The 20,063-nt window shown below is 51.5% G+C and overlaps 1 protein-coding gene across 1 annotated transcript in view; it reads right to left on the bottom strand.

Moving 5' to 3' along the window:
- Positions 1-6,578: 6,578 nt before the first annotated feature.
- Positions 6,579-20,063, bottom strand: part of TNN (tenascin N) — a 59,004-nt gene continuing 45,519 nt past the window's right edge. The window contains exons 17-20 of the mRNA XM_045983092.1: positions 16,603-16,699; positions 15,567-15,734; positions 10,153-10,316; positions 6,579-7,714 (exon numbers count right to left, since the gene is read on the bottom strand). Coding sequence (XP_045839048.1) covers positions 7,574-7,714; positions 10,153-10,316; positions 15,567-15,734; positions 16,603-16,699 — 570 coding nt within the window. The 3' untranslated portion in view covers positions 6,579-7,573. The remainder of the gene's footprint in view (positions 7,715-10,152; positions 10,317-15,566; positions 15,735-16,602; positions 16,700-20,063) is intronic.

The raw sequence follows: 20,063 nt of genomic DNA, 5'->3' as shown, positions 1-20,063 counted from the left end.
AGCGTTCTCAACTCACCAGAACCCTGGGCACTGGCCCCTTGTCCTTTGATTTTAGTATTTCTCCCCAAATTCGAAGTCACAGGATTACATGGACTAAGGAAAAAAGAGTTCCTTCAATATAGCCATCTGTCCCCACCATGGGTTCAAAGGGATGTTTTCAGAAACCTGTGATCCTTCATTGGGGAATGGCCATGCGTGCGTGTATCTAACTCCCTCTTTAAGATGACTTATTCTGTTAGCATTTTTGGTTCTTTAGCAGATGCCAGCAACACAGAGTGTTTCTGGAGAGGCTCACAGCCCGGCTGGGGAGACAGGCAAGCTAATAGACCATTACAGCCCAATGTGGTCACTGCTTCCACATTAGGCTAGGACTCAGGACTAAGGGTGTCCTGATTCTGATGCTGACTTCACTGCCCACTGGTTATGGAATTTAGACCATGACTTAATCTCTTTAAATTCTTACCTAAATAGGAGAGTTAATGATAGTCCCTCTCTTAAAGGGACAGGGACAAAGCAGCAAAAAAGATAAAGCATATAAAGCGTTTGACACAGAGCTTTATATGTAAACGTCAGCGATTGTAATTAAGGGTAGAAGTAAGATAATGAGAGAGTTGTATCCTTGAAGCCAAAGGAGAAGAAACTTTTAAGAAGAAAGTGAGTCCGTTGAGTCAAATGATACAGACAGATCAAAGGAGATAGGGGTTGAAAGTAATGTGCGTTTTCTACTCCTCTTGGTGTGATATGGCCCATAATTTCACCACACACTGCACAGTCTACAGTAATATGGATACTCCCAGTTTGCAATACGTCATGGGTAGGGTACCGGCTCACCCTGGTCTTGGCCCCTTCCACAAGCAACGAAGCCACCCTGTGTGACAGTGCCCCCTGGTGGCAAGATTGAGAAATACTTCGGGTCAACATCTTTCCACTTCCTGTGGCGTTTCCCTTAGAACATCAGTCCAGCTCCATCGCTGGGCTTCCAACTAAATGGGCTAAAGGCTTCCTGGGTTTTATGGGATGTTCACAGATCCATTAGGGTCAAGATTGCCATGCTCACCTGACAGATGAGGGATTTTCATAACCCTGAGTTTTAATTGTCCTCACACATTTTTTGGTGAGGTATTTCTAGTGTACATCATTGCCTCCAGGAAAATGTCCCTAACCACAGGAGTCTCCTGGATGGCAACACCAGACTATGCTACACTCTGTGTGTTCCTGTCCTTCCGCGCTCCCCTCCCAGCCCATCCTCATTAGAAGCAGCCTTTGTGAGGCCTGAAAAGTAACTTTCTTACTCACCACCTTACTTCCAATGACTAGAATGGAGTTTCGTGCATACCATATGCTAAATAATGTATTGATAAGGGGGGAAAAAAAGAAGAGTAAAGGGATCTCTGGGGTGTTTCTTGCACGTGCAGATTCTGCATCCCTCTGCCCTTCTGATAGATTTACTAAGTCTTTAGTGGGTCCAGACTTCCTGCTCTTCTAACAAGCACAATGGGTAATTGCGAGTGATCCCTGAGCCACACCTTGAGAAATATTATCTATTCAGAAAACAACAGCAAAAAAAAAAAAAAAAAAAAAAAAAAAAAATCTTATGGTCAAATACATTTGCAAAATACTACATAACTACATGACTTCCCCTCTTCACCCCATGGGATCTGTGGGTGCCTCATATTATCTGTCATGCCTCATATTAAATGTTCTAATGGGCACTTTAGTAAAGAAACTAGCATAACTCTCCTTAACTCAGAGTTTTCCCAGCTTATTTGGCCATTAAACCTCTTTTTGTAGCCGATCTGGATGGGGCAAGGGTCCCGAGGAACACTATTTGGGAAAAGCTGCCATGGAGAGCTCCTGTACCTCTCAATTCATATCATCCCCCAGGAACCCCTGTCTGCTTCTTTCTCACCCTGTCTTTTCTCTTCCTTGCATCTGTGATCTGTAACGATCCCATTGTTGGCTATCCATGGCACATACATCTTCGAGCTGGCTAGAGGTACACCGTTATCAAAGAAGAAAGAAGATCCAAATGTTTTGGTTGCAGTTATAAGCACTAAAATCCAAGCCCTCTTACCATTCCAGGGCGCTACGTGTTACATAAGAGTGTTTTCAGGATCTCATTTGATTCTTACAGGGAGAACATAAGGGACTGAGGTCATTCCTGTTTTATAAATGAAGAACATGAGGCCTAGAGAAGATGGCAACTCACCCAGACCTGGAATGGAAACCGAAGTCTCCGGGATCCTATCCTCATGCCCCTTCCACACACGCCAGGCACCGTGACCCAGGCTCGTCTGCGGATTTGGGCTCCTCAAAGACTGTTGGCTTGCCATACCTCCTTTGAGTCGGAAACCTTTTGAATGCACTCCAGGGCTCGGCCCATAAGCCTTCAGAGTACTCAGATGTCTCCTTCAGGTGGTCCACAGCAAGCCTCACCCGCCTCCTTCTCTGTTCTAATTAAACGTAATTTTCTTCACTTACCCAAGTAAAGAAGCATTGCCACCCCATTTTGCTTCCTTCCTTTATTTAAATTACAACATTGCGATACCATCGTTTTCTATTTCTGTCATTACATGTGCACTGCAATTTATCAGCATTATAGAATAAACAGGCATGTATGGGCTAATCTGGGAACCTAACTTCTTTATAGAACATCGGAAGTGGAATTCTACCCACTCCCCCATTTCCCCCATAGAAACAACCAACTAACAGAAGGACTTTGGGAAGTGGATACATTTACACATTGGGAGCTGCCTAAAATCTCTTCCGAGGGTGCCCCCTTCACCTCTCATCAGGCCAGGGGACCCATCTCCTGCCTCAGCACCAGCCCAGGAGACTGCTGGGGAGATTAGAGTCCAGATTTCACTCAGCAATCTCTTCAAGGTATCTCCCAGTTTCCTGATGTGCATTAGTCCAGCAGCAACACTGCCTGCACCATCACCGAGCATGGGCTGAATGCTGGGCCATCCCCTCTAAGCTGATTTTCCAGGCCATGTTACTCAGGAAGGAAGAAAAGTGAGGACCCCCAGAACGCCTCTATAAGGATATAGAGGATTGGAAAGTGGCCTTGAAGGGAGATGCTCCTAATGGGACAACACTGCCATCTCCTGGCCTGTGTGGATACAGCACGTCTTTTGTGGGGGTGTGTCCTTCGTGGGCAGAAACTCCCTGATCCTCTTCACTGCCCTGGTGGACAGCTTAAGGGAATGATTTGGAAATTTTGTTAGCAGAGGACTTGCTCCAGCAAACGACTATGTTTTGCCAAGAGCTTTTCATTCCTTATGCTTGTTTTTCCTCCTGCCTGCCTGTAGGTCCATTCGCATGTCTCCCTGTCCACATGTCCTCTCTTCCCACACCACACCTGGTGCTTGTCCTTCCTGACATCCCCGTGCTCACAACCCCTTGAGTCATTCTTAGTGTTTCTCCCTGGCTCATTCAGCATGTTCTGGCTTTAATGATCCTTGAATCCTTAAGAATTCTCAGTTGAAAAGCTCAGAGCTTGTGATGTCATGTGATAAACATAAACTCTGGAGCCCCATTCCCAGAGGACCTGCTGTCAGAAACAACCAGCTCTAAACCATGCCATGAAAGGAACCCTCCCTTTACCACCCAGCCCCCTCCGTTCCTGCTGATCCCTCCTCCTAAAAATCTCTTTAATCAGTGCCTTCTCCCCTTTCCCACCATTTCTGCCACAGACCCAAGAGCCATGGTCTACCGCAAGAGAACTTTACCTGCTTGGGCATCCCCACCCTCTCCCCAAAACTCCCCTGAGCAGCTCCCCACCATTCTCCATCCTGCCACCAGACGGAGATTTCCAAAAAGCAACCCTGATCACCAGCGCGACTGCAGGAGTCAACACCCATGAATGCCCTCTGCTGCCCAGCTCTTTCGTCCCGGCAGAGGTCCTCAGGGCCCGTGGCATGATGGCTTTGGAAATCCTGGAAGCACAGGGTTCAGCTGAGACCCCCTGAGGCAGAGTTCCTGGAGGAGAAGCAGGTTCCATATACCTACAGCTGAGCTGATTCGGAGTCACGGTGCAGAGAGCGGCCCCTGCCCACCTCTCCGGCATGGCTTCCCACCAAGCACTCCTCATCCCACCAAGAAACCACGTTCCTCCCTCACCCACATCACACTCCACGCTTTCCCTTCCTTGCCACCACGTTCCCTTCCCCTGAGTGCCCTGCCTCCCAGACAAATGCAGACTCTTCTTCCAGACCTAATGCTGACCATCACGTCCATGATGCTTGCTCGCAGGGTCAGCCCACACCCTTGCTGACTCTCTCTCCCCGACGTGCTCCTGCTGCCGTGGTTTGTGCCCACAGCTGTCCGTCCACGCCGCATCCGAGGCCACTCGAGGCAGGGCCTGGGCTCTGTCCGTGATGGCCTGACTAGCAGCATCTTGTGTGGAACACATAATGGCTCAGAAACTTCAGATGTTGCTTGTGAAAATTCTGTCCTTGCTCTGCCCCCTGCCTGACTCGCAGCCCACCCTTCTGGGACAGCTGTTGTTCTCTCCAGTCTGTCCTCACGGGGACGGATTGCCCCTGCACTTTCAAACCCCTGGGGGCTCATAATCTGACTCTGAGGTGCCCCTCTGAAAAGCAGGTTTGTCCAGACACCCAGCCCGAGGACCTACACTCCGTGACCCCAACGCGGGGCTGCTAGAGCTGGTCCCCTTACAGTGAATCTGGCACAGACATTTAGGACTGGAATGTTCTCCTCAGTCAGATAAATACCCTTTAAAAATGAACTTCTCTCGGGGCACCTGGGTGGCTCAGTGGGTTAAGCCTCTGCCTTCCGCTCAGGTCATGATCTCAGGGTCCTGGGATCGAGCCCCACATCAGGCTCAGCAGGGAACCTGCTTCCCCGACCCCCACCTCTCTCTGCCTACTTGTGGTCTCTCTCTCTCTCTGTCAAATAAATAAATAAAATCTTTAAAAAAAAAAAAATGAACTTCTCTCGACTTCCTTCTCTGCCCCATGACGTAGACGCTTACAGAGCAGCTGTTTTCTCTGCACGTTCCTTCGGTCAGCAGGCCTCGTGTTGGCAAAAGGAAGCAAGACTTTACCCGTTTCCAGCCAGTTCTTATGTTGGCTGGTGGTGGAAAAATACTGTGGCGGGTGAATGCAGGGGTGGGCGTCTGGCCTCACAGGCAGCTCGGAAACAGAGACGAGCTCCTACAGGAGCGCCCTCCAACGGCAGCAGCCCCAGCTCAGACCTACCAAGGCCCAAGCGTAACGAAGGGGCCCCAGGATCTTTGCTTGAGCCAGCACAGTTACCAAGCATGTCAGGAGTCAGAAAGCATGCCCCCCCGCACCACCCGGCTCTGAGTCATTCTGGGCCTTGATCCACTTTGCAAAGAAGCCATTCTTTTCTAAAAAGCCTGCCTTTGCCAGGCTGAGCACCAAGCTCCTGACCCATCACGGTGAGGACCCTCCTGGGCCAGCAGGGGACATGAGGACTCGAAACCGGGAAGCTGGGCCGAGGGACCTTCAAGAGGACAAGGAAATCAGCTCCGCCCCAGCCCCGACAAAGCTGGTTCGGGACCCCAGTAACGTGGCAGGTCTCTGCAAACGTCTCCTCCTGGGAGAGACCTACGCTGTCCCCTGCTCCAAGGCCAACCTCCACCTCCTAATCTGACTTTATTTTTCTGCCAGGGCCTAGCCCCTCTAGACTGGTACATTTATTTGTTGGTTTCCTCCGTCTCCACTGATAGAGCTGAAGCACAAGGACAGGAATGGTGCACTGTCTTCAGTTCTTCAGCACTGGGACTCAGAGAGGGCCCCGGCCCCTAACAGGCCCATCAGCATTTGCTGGAATGAGCAGGGACTGAAAGCATGAATGGAAGCACCCACAGTGCTCGGCTCGCTCGCCTCTGCGATGGCATCTCTATCCTCCCCAGGGCAGGGCACGCTGCCTGGGACGAAACAGGCAGACACAAACTCTTCTTTTTTTTTTTTTTTTTAAGATTTTATTTATTCATTTGATAGAGATCACAAGTAGAGAGAGGAGGAAGCAGGCTCCCTGCTGAGCAGAGAGCCCGATGCAGGGCTCGATACCAGGACCCTGGGATCATGACCTGAGCTGAAGGCAGAGGCTTAACCCACTGAGCCACCCGGGCGCCCCCACAAACTCTTCCTGACCTCTTGTTTGGACCATCCTCACCGAACCCAGCAGTTACTGTGGTACAGGCTGCAAAAGGATGCTGAAAATGTACAGCAGTGACGTGAACCATTTCGAGAGCATGGCTTGGCCTTCAGCCAGAGGTTAAAGCCTAGAGAAGCCTGGGCAGGAAAGGATTCCGTGGTCCTGGAACGGCGCTGTGGGCTTTAGGGCACGTGCCTCCCTTCCCACTTCCTCACCTCTCCTGGCTCCAAACCCCATTGTTTGCTGTCATCCAAGTGTGCGAGCACAGGCCGACCAAATTCCACCGTAATGCACAAACTGTACCTTTGTGTGCACTTAGGTTAAATTTAGAATTCGAGCGCACTCATGTGAGTTCAATAACACAAGGTACATTTTTTTAAAATCAGGTGGTTTATTATTTTTTCTTTCTTGAGTAGGAATTTAAGTTACTTTAATAATGATCATGGACTTCGCTACAGAAGAACCTTCCAGAGTCACAGGAAAATAAACCCAAAGTTTCCAACTGGCCAAGTGCCCATTCAAACAGTATGCCTCCGTCTCAGAGAAATTTCAGAAAACCTAAGGGTCTGACCATGTGGGGGGCCAGGGAAAGGAGGGGAGGCTGAGGACCAGAGAACATGAAAGGGAGTCACGGAAGAGTCTCTGGGAGGAATCAATCATCAAAAGAGTCCAATTATTTAAAATTGAAATGAGTGAGAATTTATTCACAACATATGCAGATCTATGCAAGTGATTATGCAAATAGGTGGGAAGGGGGCCTTAGAGAAGAACAGTAACACGGAAGCTTGGTTTCCAGCATGCTGGACGCTGGTCACAACTTAGCTAGATGGGAATCCATGTTGGTCCTTGTGGTCCCTTTGTTCTTCCTCCTAACACTAGCATCTTTTAAATGGGGGAAAGATTTATAGCTTTTTTCTCAAAACCGAGTGGCGATGGGAGGTAACAAGCATCAGGCCACTTTAGCCCCTTGGCCATCAAAAAGAACCCCTCCTTGGTGCTTCTTTCCAAGAAAAAGATTTCTAGTAGCAGAGCTTTACATATATATATATACACCAATTTCCAGAGATTTCCAATTGGTGAAGTGCAAGTTGATTCTTTTCTTTTCCCCACTAATCCCATATATTTGTTCCTGAAGATAGACTGAAAAACCTTGCAGTCTGGTGCTATTTCTCATGTGTTACCACTGGTTGATTTTCAGGCCCCCAGTATAGATGGGCAAAAATGCAGGTGACAGGGAAGTGACCTGTATGGTCTGAAGCTTGGTCACGTGCTTTGTCCTGAAGGTTATCCAGCCATCTGAGAAACCAGAGGCCAAGAGCATCCCCAAAGTCAATGAACCAGTCATTCCTACCCACCCCGCCTCAAGCCTACACAGCCCCAATCCCAGGCCGGTCTTGTCTCGTGCGATGACGGCTCCCACAGGCCATCAGAACGTTCTCGAATTTTCTCCTAGTGTCCGCTTCTTTCTGCCCAGGGCTTGCTCCCCGCTGTAGCCATGAGGGCGGATTTTCAGCTCCACATAAGGAATGGAGAATTCATGTCCTTTCCACGGTTCCCAGTTCACCCCCTACAAAAAAAAAAAAAAAAAAGCCAGCATCAAGAAGAGGCAACTTGGGTGGAAGGAGGGGTGGGTTATGCTGGAAAGGAATGCCTCTTTCCCAGGAAAACCACTCCCTCCCTGCTTAGGGGAGAGAAAAAGTGAGACAAGTGGTCCCTGGGGTCCTTGTGGAAGTAGGGCTAAAACTAGAGACATGCGCCCTCTGCTGGGCAGCTGAGGTCTGACAGGCTGATGACTTGGAAGGCCCCAACCCCACCCCACCCCAGTAGCTGGAAGGACGGGGTGTGAGCCCAGGGCAACGGGGGAGACCACGGCAGCAGCAAAGCCAATACATGGTCAACCTGGACAGCAACACGCCCATTATCTTTGCCTCGCACTTTTCCTACCAAAAAATTAAAGGCAAAAATAAACATATTAATTGGTCAATCGTGTAAAATCATTTTCAATTTAGACTGTTTAGATACTAGCTCTGGGGTAACAAATAGCCTGCTGGAAACTAAATTTCATTTTATGTCTTTTGACTGGTGAGCGCAATAATATTTAATTCACTTAATAACCTTGCAACCTGGCCAATAAAGAGCCCAAGTGACCAATTTTATGTATTTTAATTTGTGAGGTAAATAATAAACAAGAAGCTTAAATGCCTTGCAGACTGTGAAAAGCACATTAACCAGATGAATGTCTTTTATTAGCAAATACGGGGATGGTTTAGGGCATGCTGGCTGCTCATTTCAAATATTTGATCTCTGATCACGCTTCCCTGGGTCAGCCCACATGCTGCCACCATGATTCATGGGCCCACCCTCCTCGGCCTCCCTGGGGGGAAATCTCTTCTTCCCTTTGAAGAATCGCACAAGGATTGGGAGTCCCTGCTGCCTGGTCGGGGCCAAAGTAATCAAACTGTACCCAGACTTGAGATGCACTAATATTTACAGTAATACCAGTCACTAGGTGAGTTCTGGGGAGAACTGGCTTCCTGAAAGCTAGAATGGACCCAGGATGGGAAATCAGAAACCCAAGGTGGGGAGGAGCTCCTGGAGGGGATGGATTCATGATGAGCAGGAACAAGGATGCCATTTTCAGGGAGCTGTGTGGGAGCAGCCAGGAGCTGTCCCATAGCTGGCAAGGAGTCAAGAGGATGCCCACAGCTCATAGAGGTCTGAGAAATCATTTCAGAGCAAGAAAGGGGAGAGGAGCTGTGGAGAACGCTCAGATGGAGTTTAGCATAACACTCTGAGTAGATTCTGAGTGGCTTTGGAGGAAGTGGATCCAGAGGTGGGTCTGCTCAAAGGGTGGAAAAGACTTTGTTTTCCTGGTGATCAAAGGCTTTAAGAAAAATAGCTCTGGTTTCATTGGGAGAACCAACTAGAAAGAATTGTGAAGTGTCTGTTATGAACTAGAATGCTTGTGTCCCACCCCCAATGCATATGTTGAAGTTAGATGAGTTGAGTTAGTTATGTTGAGTTAGATGAGCTCAGGAGGGTGGGTGCCTCAAGATGGGATTAGTGCCTTTTTTTTTTTAATTTTATTTATTTATTTGACAGAGAGAGATCACAAGTAGATAGAGAGGCAGGCAGAGAGAGAGAGAGAGTGAAGCAGGCTCCCTGCTGAGCAGAGAGCCCGATGCGGGACTTGATCCCAGGACCCTGAGATCATGACCTGAGCCGAAGGCAGCAGCTTAACCCACTGAGCCACCCAGGCACCCCGCACCTTTTTTTTATTTTAAGATTTTATTTATGTATTATTAAGAGAGAGAGAGTGAACTGGAGGAGGAGCACAGGGAGGGGGAAGAGAATCTCAAGCAGATTCCGTGCTGAGTGCACAGAGCCCAACACGGGGTTCAATCTCACAACCCTGAAATATGATCGGAGCCGAAACCAAGAGTCAGACGCCCAACCAACTGAGCCACCCAGGTGCCCTGGAATCACTACCATTATAAGAAAAGGAAGAAAGACCAGAGCTCTCTCTCCACTATATGAATACACAGCAAAAAGGCCGCCATCCTCAAGACAGAGAGCTTTCCCCAGGAACTGAATCTAATAATCTGATGTTGGACTTCCCAGCCTCTAGAACTCTGAGAAATAAATGTGTGTTGTTCAAGTCACCCAGCCTATGGTATTTTGTTACTAAGACAGTGTCCATGTGTGAACCAGTACATGGAGACGTGCATAATCCACGTTATCTGTCTCTGTCCAGCAGTGGACCGCCTGAGTTCCCACCCACCAATGCTAAGTAAGCGTGCAGCCCCGGTGGAAATGCGGTGAGGGAAGAGCTTCTGTAGATGGGCAGGGAAGGCCTTTACCTCAAGGCCATGGAGCCTGGAGAAGAGGCCCTCCTGTCCTGAGTGGAGGTATCAGAAGGAGAGGGCCAAACCAGCCTGGAGAGTGTCCCCAGGAATGCAAAGCTTTGAGCAGAGCATGGGACAAAAAAGTTCCCCTGTCACTTACCTCACTGTGCTTGGTCTCCCCGTATCTGCCATTGGGGTTGGCCAAGTGGCAGTTCTTATACCACCAGCCACCATGATGGGTCAGGGCACAGTTGCTGAGGGCGATATCATTGTCTCTGTCGAAAGTTGTAAATTTCCATCCATTGTGGTAAGTCAGAGCGTCCCCTGCGGGAGAGGAGGGATGAGAGGTGAACGCTGAAGTTTTGCCACTGAGATGGTGATCGTGTTCTGGACTCAGCAGGACAATCTTTGGGCACGAAAATGCCAGGAACCCAGCCAGTTACGTCACAGGGAATCACTCCTCTCTCAAAACGGCCAAGAGGAGAACATGATCCAGACGAACAGATTCTCCTAACTGGCCTGTCTCTCCAAGAGCCTGAAGAGCATTCTCACTTGGAGGCCCTGCAGTCATGTGAAGTAACCAAACATCCAAAACGAAAATCAGCTCTCATCACAGTACCTGATACCCCTTCCACGATGTAACCCTCACCTGTCTTCTGCGTCGTCGCTCAACCAGCCTCCCAGCCACCCGAACTTGAACCCCCAACCACATCTGACAAACCCCTTTATCAAGGCTTTCCTCCTGCAGCTCACTCACAGATGCCCTCAGCCCAGCCTGTGCTCCTCTCATTGCACTTATCTCAATGCAACAGCCCTCCCAGCCTTCCCTGAAGCACACACACCCACTTTCAGACCCTCAACTAATGTACCCTTTCCCACCGCCTGGAGGGAGCTGCTCCTTCTCCTCTGGCTCTGCAGGCCTGGAACTCGGCTGTAGCTTCCCCGTCTCAGAGCCCGCTGTCCCCACGGGCACGCACTCCTTGAGCAATCCATGGATCTGCCTCCATGCTTCTGCCCCCAGAGTCCCTCTGCCCTCCTCGGCCCACATCCTAACCACTCCTCAGAGGCCAGCTGGACCCCACACCCGAGGAAGCACCAGTCTCCTTAACAATCCTCGCACACCCGCTGCTCGCACACACACCTGAGTTTCCGGAGACTTCCTGGCGCATAGGCTCGGTTTAGAGCTTCATGACATCTGTCTGGAAATTCACTCACACCATCTGACTTGTATCTCTACTATCCACCGTCCTTGTCATCTTCTTATCAGCCTACTTTTTAATTCAGTTCATAAGTGGCGATAAGGGCCTGTATCAATCCCAAGCTAAATCAAGTCATGTTCCTACAATAACACTCCGTTTTCATCGGATCTCTGAGCCATGGACCCTCTTCACATAGGTACCCTCCTCTGACCCCTTCAGGGTAGCCTATGAGGTGGGGCAGGCAGCTCTCAGTCCCAGGAGGAGACGGACTCAAGAGTCCTGGGGACTTGGCAAGGCCCCACAGTCCACAAACAGCTGTGGGGGGAGGTCTGGACTCAAACCTCAGGCCTCAGATTCCAAGCCCAGGGCTCTTGTTTGGCAGCTTCCTCCTTTCCGCAGGGGCCTTTAGTTAAGCTAACAAGAGCAAGCCAGCAGCAGCCACACCTGGAACTGGTGAGAAATGCGCATTCTCAGGCCCCACCCCAGATCTACAGAAGCTGAAACCAGGAAGGTAGAAGCCATCCGCAGTCCGTGTTTTCATAAGCCCCTGGAGTGCACGGTGACGTCGGGGACCTGCAGATTGTATGTAGTCTGCAACTTCATTTATTCAGGAACCCTCCCCCACCCACCCGGCCCCGTTCCCGCCAGGACTGAGCACCACGCGAGGCTCTGGGAACACAGACAAGGGGGCCTGCTCTCAAGGACTTCGCCAGGGCTGGCAAGGGGCAGATCTCTGGAAGAGTGAACAACACACCAGGAAAACAGAAGGTCCCAGATTGTCCCTCTGTCTTGGCAGCTCAAACAGTGGGTCCTGCCACCCCTTCCCCAGCAAAAGGGGCTGGGGGAGCAGGGACAGGGCCGCAGAGGCCCCTCCTGCTGAGACAGCTGAAGGGCTCTGCCCCCATTCATTCCTCTGGTTGAGGAAAGGCATGTTGTCCGTCTCCCTCTCGCTCGCGTCTCCTCTCCCCTTCAGCTTTCTGGCAGACAGTTAACTACAGCTTAAAATAACACGCGAGGGCTCCCTTGGTGACACTTTTAATGAGCACAGCTTACCTAACTTGCATCTCAAGTTCCTAGAGCTGTTTTCCAAGAGTCTGTGCAAAGGCTATTTCTTAACGATTTGTTTGTGGTTCTCTGACCTTGGGCGCTGGGATCATGAAAAGTGAAGCAGGTTTCGGGCTAAGTGTAGCAGTTTATTCCACAGACAGATTTTCTCGCTTCCAGAAACTGAAAGTGTGCTGGCGTTCAGAGCACAGACAGCGAGCGTACCCATGAATCAGAAAATCACTTTTCTCTGGCTGTCAGGCCCCCCAGCCAACACCGTGTTCTGATTTATTTAGCTTATCTCCCTAAGTAAGACAGAGTAGAAAAGCCAGTGGTGGTCAGACCCTCTCCCGTCTCTCAGGGGTTTCGGAGAGAACACCGGATGAGAAATAAGCACCCCTAACCTGTGCTACCCACTTGGGGTGGGCAGCTGGCTCTCCTTGGGTGGTGGGCTGGAGGGGCTGGCGGCAGGCTCAAAGAAGCCCAGGGTGGAGCCATTGAGTTGGTCATCTCCCATCTCATCTAACATGACTCCGCCGTCACCTCCTGCGGCAGGAAGGAAGGCCAAGGCAGCTGGGCCACCTCAGACCCAAGGAAGTCATCCACATCATATCCCCTTTGAGTCCCACAGGACCATGTGTCTGGACTCTAAACCCTGGAACCAAGAAAGGGCCAATGAAAGAACGATGTGTGCCATTTTTGGCTTTCCCCTCTTGTCCACGGATCTAACAATTTTTTCCCCTTCCTTTTAAGCACCGGTATGTAAAAATCCATTTCAAAGTGAGGAAGGCACTTTTGCAGAGAGCTGTTCTTCATGGTGGACCTCTGGCATCCCTGGCCCCCACCCAGCAAACGCCGGTGGAGTTCTTCGGTCTCACTTCCAAGTGCTCCCAGGATGTGGACACATCCCTGGTGGGGCATCACTGAGTCTCCCGGAGGTGGGACGTGAGACCAGCTGTAAATGGTGGATTAGCCCTTAGAAGTCACTCTGCACCACTCCAAAACATCTATTTCTGTTTTCATGATAACGTCTCAGGAGATGACTAGCGTCCTGAAGGCAGTGCTCATTGGATGTCCTCCCTGCCCCACTCCAAGATTCGGAACCAGAAACGAAATTTACCCAGCACTGTCCTGCTGGAGTTTCCTCGTGGAGGAATCAGGGGCTCTCTGATGGGGACTTCAGTGAAAGCCGAAGCTGAGGGCCCAGCAGGACAGCGGGAGTGATGGTGATCCTTCTAGGCATGTTTAATCCGCAGCCATGAACCCCCGGTTCTAAGCAGAGCTCTAATCGGGGGAGCTGGCACGTGCAGAGAGACATCAAACCGTTCACCTTCTCTTTGAATGCCGCCTCCTCTAAACACGACCTCATCGTTTAGGACGTGGGTAGCCAGAAGCTTCCTAAATTTCAAAACCCTCCTGGGGACCAATCAGCATATATAAGAAAAGCTAAAATGCCACGAAGCCCACCGTGCAATTTCAGAGTTTCCAAGTAGGAACGGTGGCACATCGGGGAAACCAGGTCGCTGGCTAAATGCCATGTGATCTAAAAGTCTCCCGAGGCTTCCTGTGGAAAAACACATCCACCACTGACCAGCACTGTGGGCCTGAACAATCTCAGAATGGGAATTATCCCGTAATCACAGTTAAAATGCAAATAGAGTCCTAGGAGGAGAATCACATTAATTCGCGAGTATATTGACTCCTTTTCACTCATTTTCCCACTAGCCATCAATTCGCTTCCTGGGTATTTTAAGACAAGCCTCAGAACAGGTACGTGCACACGAGATAGAGAGGAAAACAGGTAGCCCCAGAGGGTCCCCAGCCAGCAGGGAGGGAGGTCACTAGGCTTCGGGGAGAGATGCGGGATGGGGTGCTGTCTCTTGTCCCCATGTCACCAAGCTCATGACTTCACTGACCCCAAAGCAAGCTACCTGGGTCTCAGGGACTATCCTTCCCGATACAAAACATCTGTAACACTGCATGGAAAGCTCTGGCTAGCAACATCCCGCTTCAAGCTCACCTGCTCTGCAGTGGGTTCTGTGCTAAGCACTGGGAAACAAGAGGAAGTGCAGGATCCATGTAATTTTTAAAAAACAATTAAATTATAAGACCTATAAGAAACTGCCTTAGCAGTTGGCTACTTTGGCTATGGCCCCAGACACTAAGAGGCATCTGTTCACAGTCCTCCACCATTAGGGGCTGCTAGAGTGGCCTGACTTCACGGGCACACCCCGTTTGCCTGGACTCTGCTCCGTCCTTGCTCACCATGGACGCCCCCAGGCCTGGGGACCCCTTCCTTGTTTCCCATCTAAGTCCCGCCCTTTCAGACCCAGCCTCAGCCCGCGGCCCGGCGGGGAACTTCCTTCAGTGATGCCTCGAGACTCAATGCCCCCCTCTTCTCACACCCCGTAGCTCTTGTTCTCCTCACCACTTACGTGGCTCTTTGCAGAAGTTATTTTCTGTTGTGACTTAGCTGCTTTCAGGACAGTCTCAAGGGAGAGACCACGGCCCATACAGTCAGGGGATCCGGCTGGTACCGCATCCCTACGTAGTCACCCCTAAGTCAAAACCACGCAGGCTCAAACAGCAGACTCATTGTTAGCGTCTAACAACTACAAATCCAGGCAGAAGATAGGATATTAAAACAGTAACCACCCCGTCCCTCTGAAATGGAATATTCAATGGCATCACCCCAGTGTTTCGGTCACATTGCTTGATTTTGTTCTCTTCCTTCACAACCGCACAGACACGCCACCAGCCGGCTTGAGTCCTCTGAGCCACTAATGGAGGTCAGACATTCCCTGTGCCCTCACAGCTCTGCACGGTTCCTAAGACCCACACTGCTTGCTGTTCGAATTGGCACTTTTCAGTTTTCCATTTACTTACACCAAAGCCCTGTGAAATATTTAAATAATCACACACACACACACACACACACACACACTCCTGGACAAGGACCGCAGGCCCGGTGACAGGTGCACAGGCCCCATGAGTCACTCAGGATGCTGGCTCCTTGGCTGGCAGAACCAGGGAAGCATGAGATGAGGGTCTTTACGGGTGGGGGGTGGGAGTCAACCCACAATGAACAGAAGTTCCCACTTTAAGATCCTCAAGGACTGCTTGCACACTTCTGGTCCCCCCCCACCGCCGCCCGCCCCCAGCAGGGAGCCCCACCTCAGCCATCAGTGAGGACAGCTCACTTCCATGGAGCACATCCCCTCGCCCCCCACCACCCCCTGAACCGTGGCACGCGGCAGTCCGATCGGGAGACAGACACAGTGGGAGCCAGGGACCCCAGCCCGGGGGGGGGGGGGGACAGGTGCGCTCCCACCTGCTGTGCCTCTGTATTTCCCGACGGACAGCCGGTACCGCTCCTTGCTGGAGGCCACCTGGAAGGCATCGTACACGGCGTAGGCGGACTCGTTGGCGGTCTGGAGGTCCACTCTCACCTCGTAGCGGGTAGGGGTGCCCGTGGTGAGATTGTGCAGCTTGTCGAGTCCTGAAAGCAAAGGAGGGAATCCCGGTAACCGACCAGCCGGTGTGTGCAGGCACAAGCCTGCTAGTCTGCGGCTGCCATCACTGTTGAGTCGCCGCGGCCTTTCCCTCCTCTGCTCACCCTGCCTCTGCTGGGGGGCCTGTTTTCTCCTCCTGTTCTCTCTTCGGCACAGCCGTGTTTACGAGTGGGGAAACCGTGTCCTCTGGGAAGGAGCCGTGGAGGGCAACCGGGTGGGGAACCTGCCCCCGACTCCTTGTCTCTAAAGCAGAAGTGCTTCCCCCTCTCGTCCCCGCATCTCGCCACGTGGACAAGGACGTCAGCCGCCACCCTGAGGTCTCTGAAGGAATTCCTGGCCGAGCTGACCATGACCATGACCTACCCTCTCAGACACGGAGTCTCCAGATTACGATTTCTTTAATTCTTCCCTTCCCTGTGGATGTTTGTGGCTTTTTCACTCCCCATGAGTATCTGCTGCATGCTCGAGCAGAAGGAGAAGGGAGAACACCATCGCCACGCTGACCGGCAGGCCTGGAGAGCCACAGGGGCTCCCGCCATGACCCTCTAGGAATGGCCCCAATGGGTCAACTTTTCTAAGACGTAAAGACCCCGGCGGGGGGGTCCCATGTTGCTGACACACAGCATGAAGATCCCCTGGGATGCGCCCACCCCATCACGAGCCCAGCGCATGACAGCCTTCCCAGTAACATGGCCCGACCAACACCCTGGTGGGCAGGCTCCTCGAGTGTCCTGTCCCTCTCCCTGTCCCTGGGACGTCTTCCTGAATGTGGGGGGCCTTTAGAGCTTCCCGCACAGCCTTTGAGGGGGAAACAACCCCTCCCCCACAGCCCTCCTGGAATCCCCAAGATGATACCAAGCCAGAACTCCTTCATGGGGTCCCCAAAGCCTTCCACGTAGGTCCGCCAGCGCTTGAAGAAATCCAGCTGCCCGGTGTTGCGTCTCTGGAAGACCTGCCAAGGGAAGACGCGCCTTTCACTCCGACACACTTGAACAGCCATGGCTGAGTGAAAGTGGACAGTAGCTTGGACTGGGGGCTGCCCTGAGGTTAGACAGAAGCAGAGGGAAGGTCAGACGGATCAACATGGCGACTAAAAGTGGGACAGAAAGAGCAGGCAAGGGAGTCTTTCCTGTGCTTTGGGCTTGTGACGCTGGGTGGCCGTTCACTTGGCTCTTGGCTGAGATGGGGGTCCTGAGAGAAGACAGGGGCTGCCAGTGTGCGCTCACCTGGGACAAGGGAAGTGCGAGGCACTCCTGAGGTCCCCTGGCCACTGAAGATGCCATAGGAGCAGCTGAGCTAAGGGCTAGGGCTCTGAAGACAGATCTGGGCCAGACTTGCAAAGGTGCAGGTGTGTCTAAGACGCTGCTCAGTGTTCCCCATCTCAGTGTCCTGTCCCAGGAACACAGATGGGAAGTGCTTTTTTAGGTCCCTGGCCAGTCAAGTGGGAGCCACATGACTCACGCTAGCCAAAGGGCTTTAGTGGGAGCACAGAAGGGCAGGTGGGGGCGCTCTCTCTCCCCGTGCCCCGTCTTCCACTGCTGTGCCTCGGGGCCTCCGTGAAGGCCACGTATCCATGGGGCAGAGCCATGAGGAGGAATCGGCCCGAATCTCTGAGTCACTGCCGAGAAGTGACTGCCAAACCCACAGAAGGCTTTGCACGCACGAGAAGAAACTTCTCCGGTCCTCAGTCACTGGGATTTGGTGTTGGCGTGTTAACTACTCTCTAGCCTAGTGAACACAGAAAGCCCCGGGGACACAGAGTGAGGCGAAACTGCTGGAGAGGATGAGACCACCTGGGAAGAAAGTAGGAACTAAAAAGAGAAAATGGCCCAGATTCAAGACTCAGGGGCCTGCACTACGCAGCAGCCGGGTGCAGGAGGAAGGATGTGCTCATGAAGGAGGAAGGGGAGGGCCTGGGCGTGCAGGAGGACAACCAGGAAAATGCGGAACCACAAAGACCACCAGGAGAAAGGTACGGCTGATGGTGTCAAAGGCAGGTCAGCGCCAAGGAACACGAGAACTAAGGAACGTGTCCATAGAATTTAGGGACACAGAAGTCACAAGTGACTCTAACAAAGGCTGCATTGAAAAGAGACGAGGGCAGAAGCTAACGTGGAACGGCCTGAGGAGTGAGCAGTGAGAAAACAGACACAGACTTGGGTCCTGCTATTTCTTGAACGTATGTGCGGCTTGCTTTTCCAAACTCCTTGTTTGGGGAAGGAAGGCAGTGCCTGTCAGAGTAAACTAGATTCTTTTACATTAAGCAAGCCTGAAGAGTGCCTACAAGCTAATCACACCTGTGTACACTACTGGAATGGGGAGTAATGGCCGTGGTCCTCGTAACCTTGAAAGCCACGCTAAACACCATCTTCACTAATCACAGAAATGACCCTGGGATTCTGGAAGGCTGGATGGCGTCTGTCTCCCCCTACTTCCCTTTGTACTTATTCAAATGCAGAAGCCCTAGGGCGCCTGGGTGACTCAGTGGGTTAAGCCTCTGCCTTCAGCTCTGGTCATGATCTCCAGGTCCTGGAATCGAGCCCCACATGGGGCTCTCTGCTCAGCCGGGAGCCTACTTCCTCCTGTCTCTCTACCTGCCTCTCTGCCTACTTGTGATCTCTCTCTGTCAAATAAATAAATAAAATCTTTAAAAAAAAAATGCAGAAGCCCCAGTACAAAGCCCCATCGCCCTCCTTTACACCACGCTTCACCGCAGGTGCCTTGAAATAAAACACGGTACCTCAAATTTGGTACGGTAAACTTCCCGATATTTGTGCGTTCTTTCTGTTTTTTTCTGGGAAAGACAGGGAGAGAGGAGAGAACAGGTGGCCTGCAGCAATGCTGACAGCTCCGCGTGGAGCTCACCTATAACTCCTTTCCAAGCCCCAGCCCACCTTTGCTGGCCCAGGAAGCACTGGACTAGGGCATCTCTCTACGGAGGGCAGGGAGAGCCCAGGGCTCTAAGGCAGACCAGGGCCACTGCCTGGTCAGCGGCCGGTGAGCCGGTCATCCCTGTAACTGAGTCTCGGTCAGCTGTGGGACAAACGGGGTTAGAAGTGGGAAGCAAGGGGCGCCTGGGTGGCTGAGCAGGTCAAGGCCTCTGCCTTCGGCTCAGGTCATGGTCCCAGAGTGCTGGGATCGAGCCCTGCAATGGGCTCTCTGCTCAGCAGCGAGTCTGCTTCCCTTCCTCTCTCTCTCTCTCTCTCTCTCTCTCTCTGCCTGCCTCTCTGCCTACTTGTGATCTCTGTCTGTCAAATGAATAAATTAGAAAACTTAAAAAAAAAAAAAAAAGCGGGAAGGGAGCATCCGTCTCAGAGGTGCGAGGAGAACTCAAGGAGATGGTAAGGGTAAAAATGTTCTCCAAAGCTCCCGAGCTGCTGAGCAGAACTGAGGGAATGAGGGCAAATTATTCCAGACTGCATTAACACTGTGGTTTCTTTCTCCTTTGTCCTTCATTCCAGAGACTCTCGTTCCTCTCTGGGCTGCCTTCATTTCTTCATTGGCTCATCCGCTCAGGTAACCACCATTACGGAGCTGCGTGTTCCGTGCTGGCTGCAGGGCGAGGACCTATGATGCCATTTTCCAGACGGGAAAGTTCAGGAAAGCGATTAGCCACATTAAATTATAATCGGCTGATTATCTAGTGGCAGATGCAAGGATAAAACAGGGATCTCTTCATCTTTTCATCAGAAAGTTTGAGAGTGCCAGCTTCACGGAGCCCACTTTCCAAAACTCATTTCTTAAGATTCTGGGTCTAACTGTTCATTTCCTAGCATGCTGCCCATTCCGGTCCCCTCCCCAGGACTCTTTCTGTGCTGCAAACAGACGGTGGGATCCCAGGGCCATGCCAATGTTCCTTCTACGTCAAGTCCAGTTACGTTCCCACTAGCATAACTGGTTACAGTACAAGGTCAGGCTCAAATGTGACGCTGCCCACCTGGGACAGGTGCTTTACAAAGGCATTCTCCAATCAAGGAACAGAGTGCTCGGGCATGAGAGGGGTTTGTCCACCTGATTTCTTTTAAGGATTTATTTATCTTAGAGAGAGTGCACAAGCAGGGAGATTGGGCAGAAGGAGAGGGAGAGAGAGGCAGAGAAGCAGACTCCCCACTGAGCACAGAGCCTGACATGAGGCTCGACCCCAGGACCCCAAGATCATGACCCAAGCTGAAACCAAGAGTCAGAAGCTTAACTGACTAAACCACCCAGGTGCCCCTCCCTGAATTTTTTTTTTTTTTTTAATAATGCTTCAGTTCAGCTCGGAAAACTCTGAACAATGGTTCTGACATTCTCTCCATCACTACTGAGATGCAGCT

The sequence above is a fragment of the Meles meles genome, chromosome 17 (assembly GCF_922984935.1).
Source record: "Meles meles chromosome 17, mMelMel3.1 paternal haplotype, whole genome shotgun sequence".
NCBI lineage: Eukaryota > Metazoa > Chordata > Mammalia > Carnivora > Mustelidae > Meles > Meles meles.
This window is presented reverse-complemented; position numbering and strand designations above follow the sequence as displayed.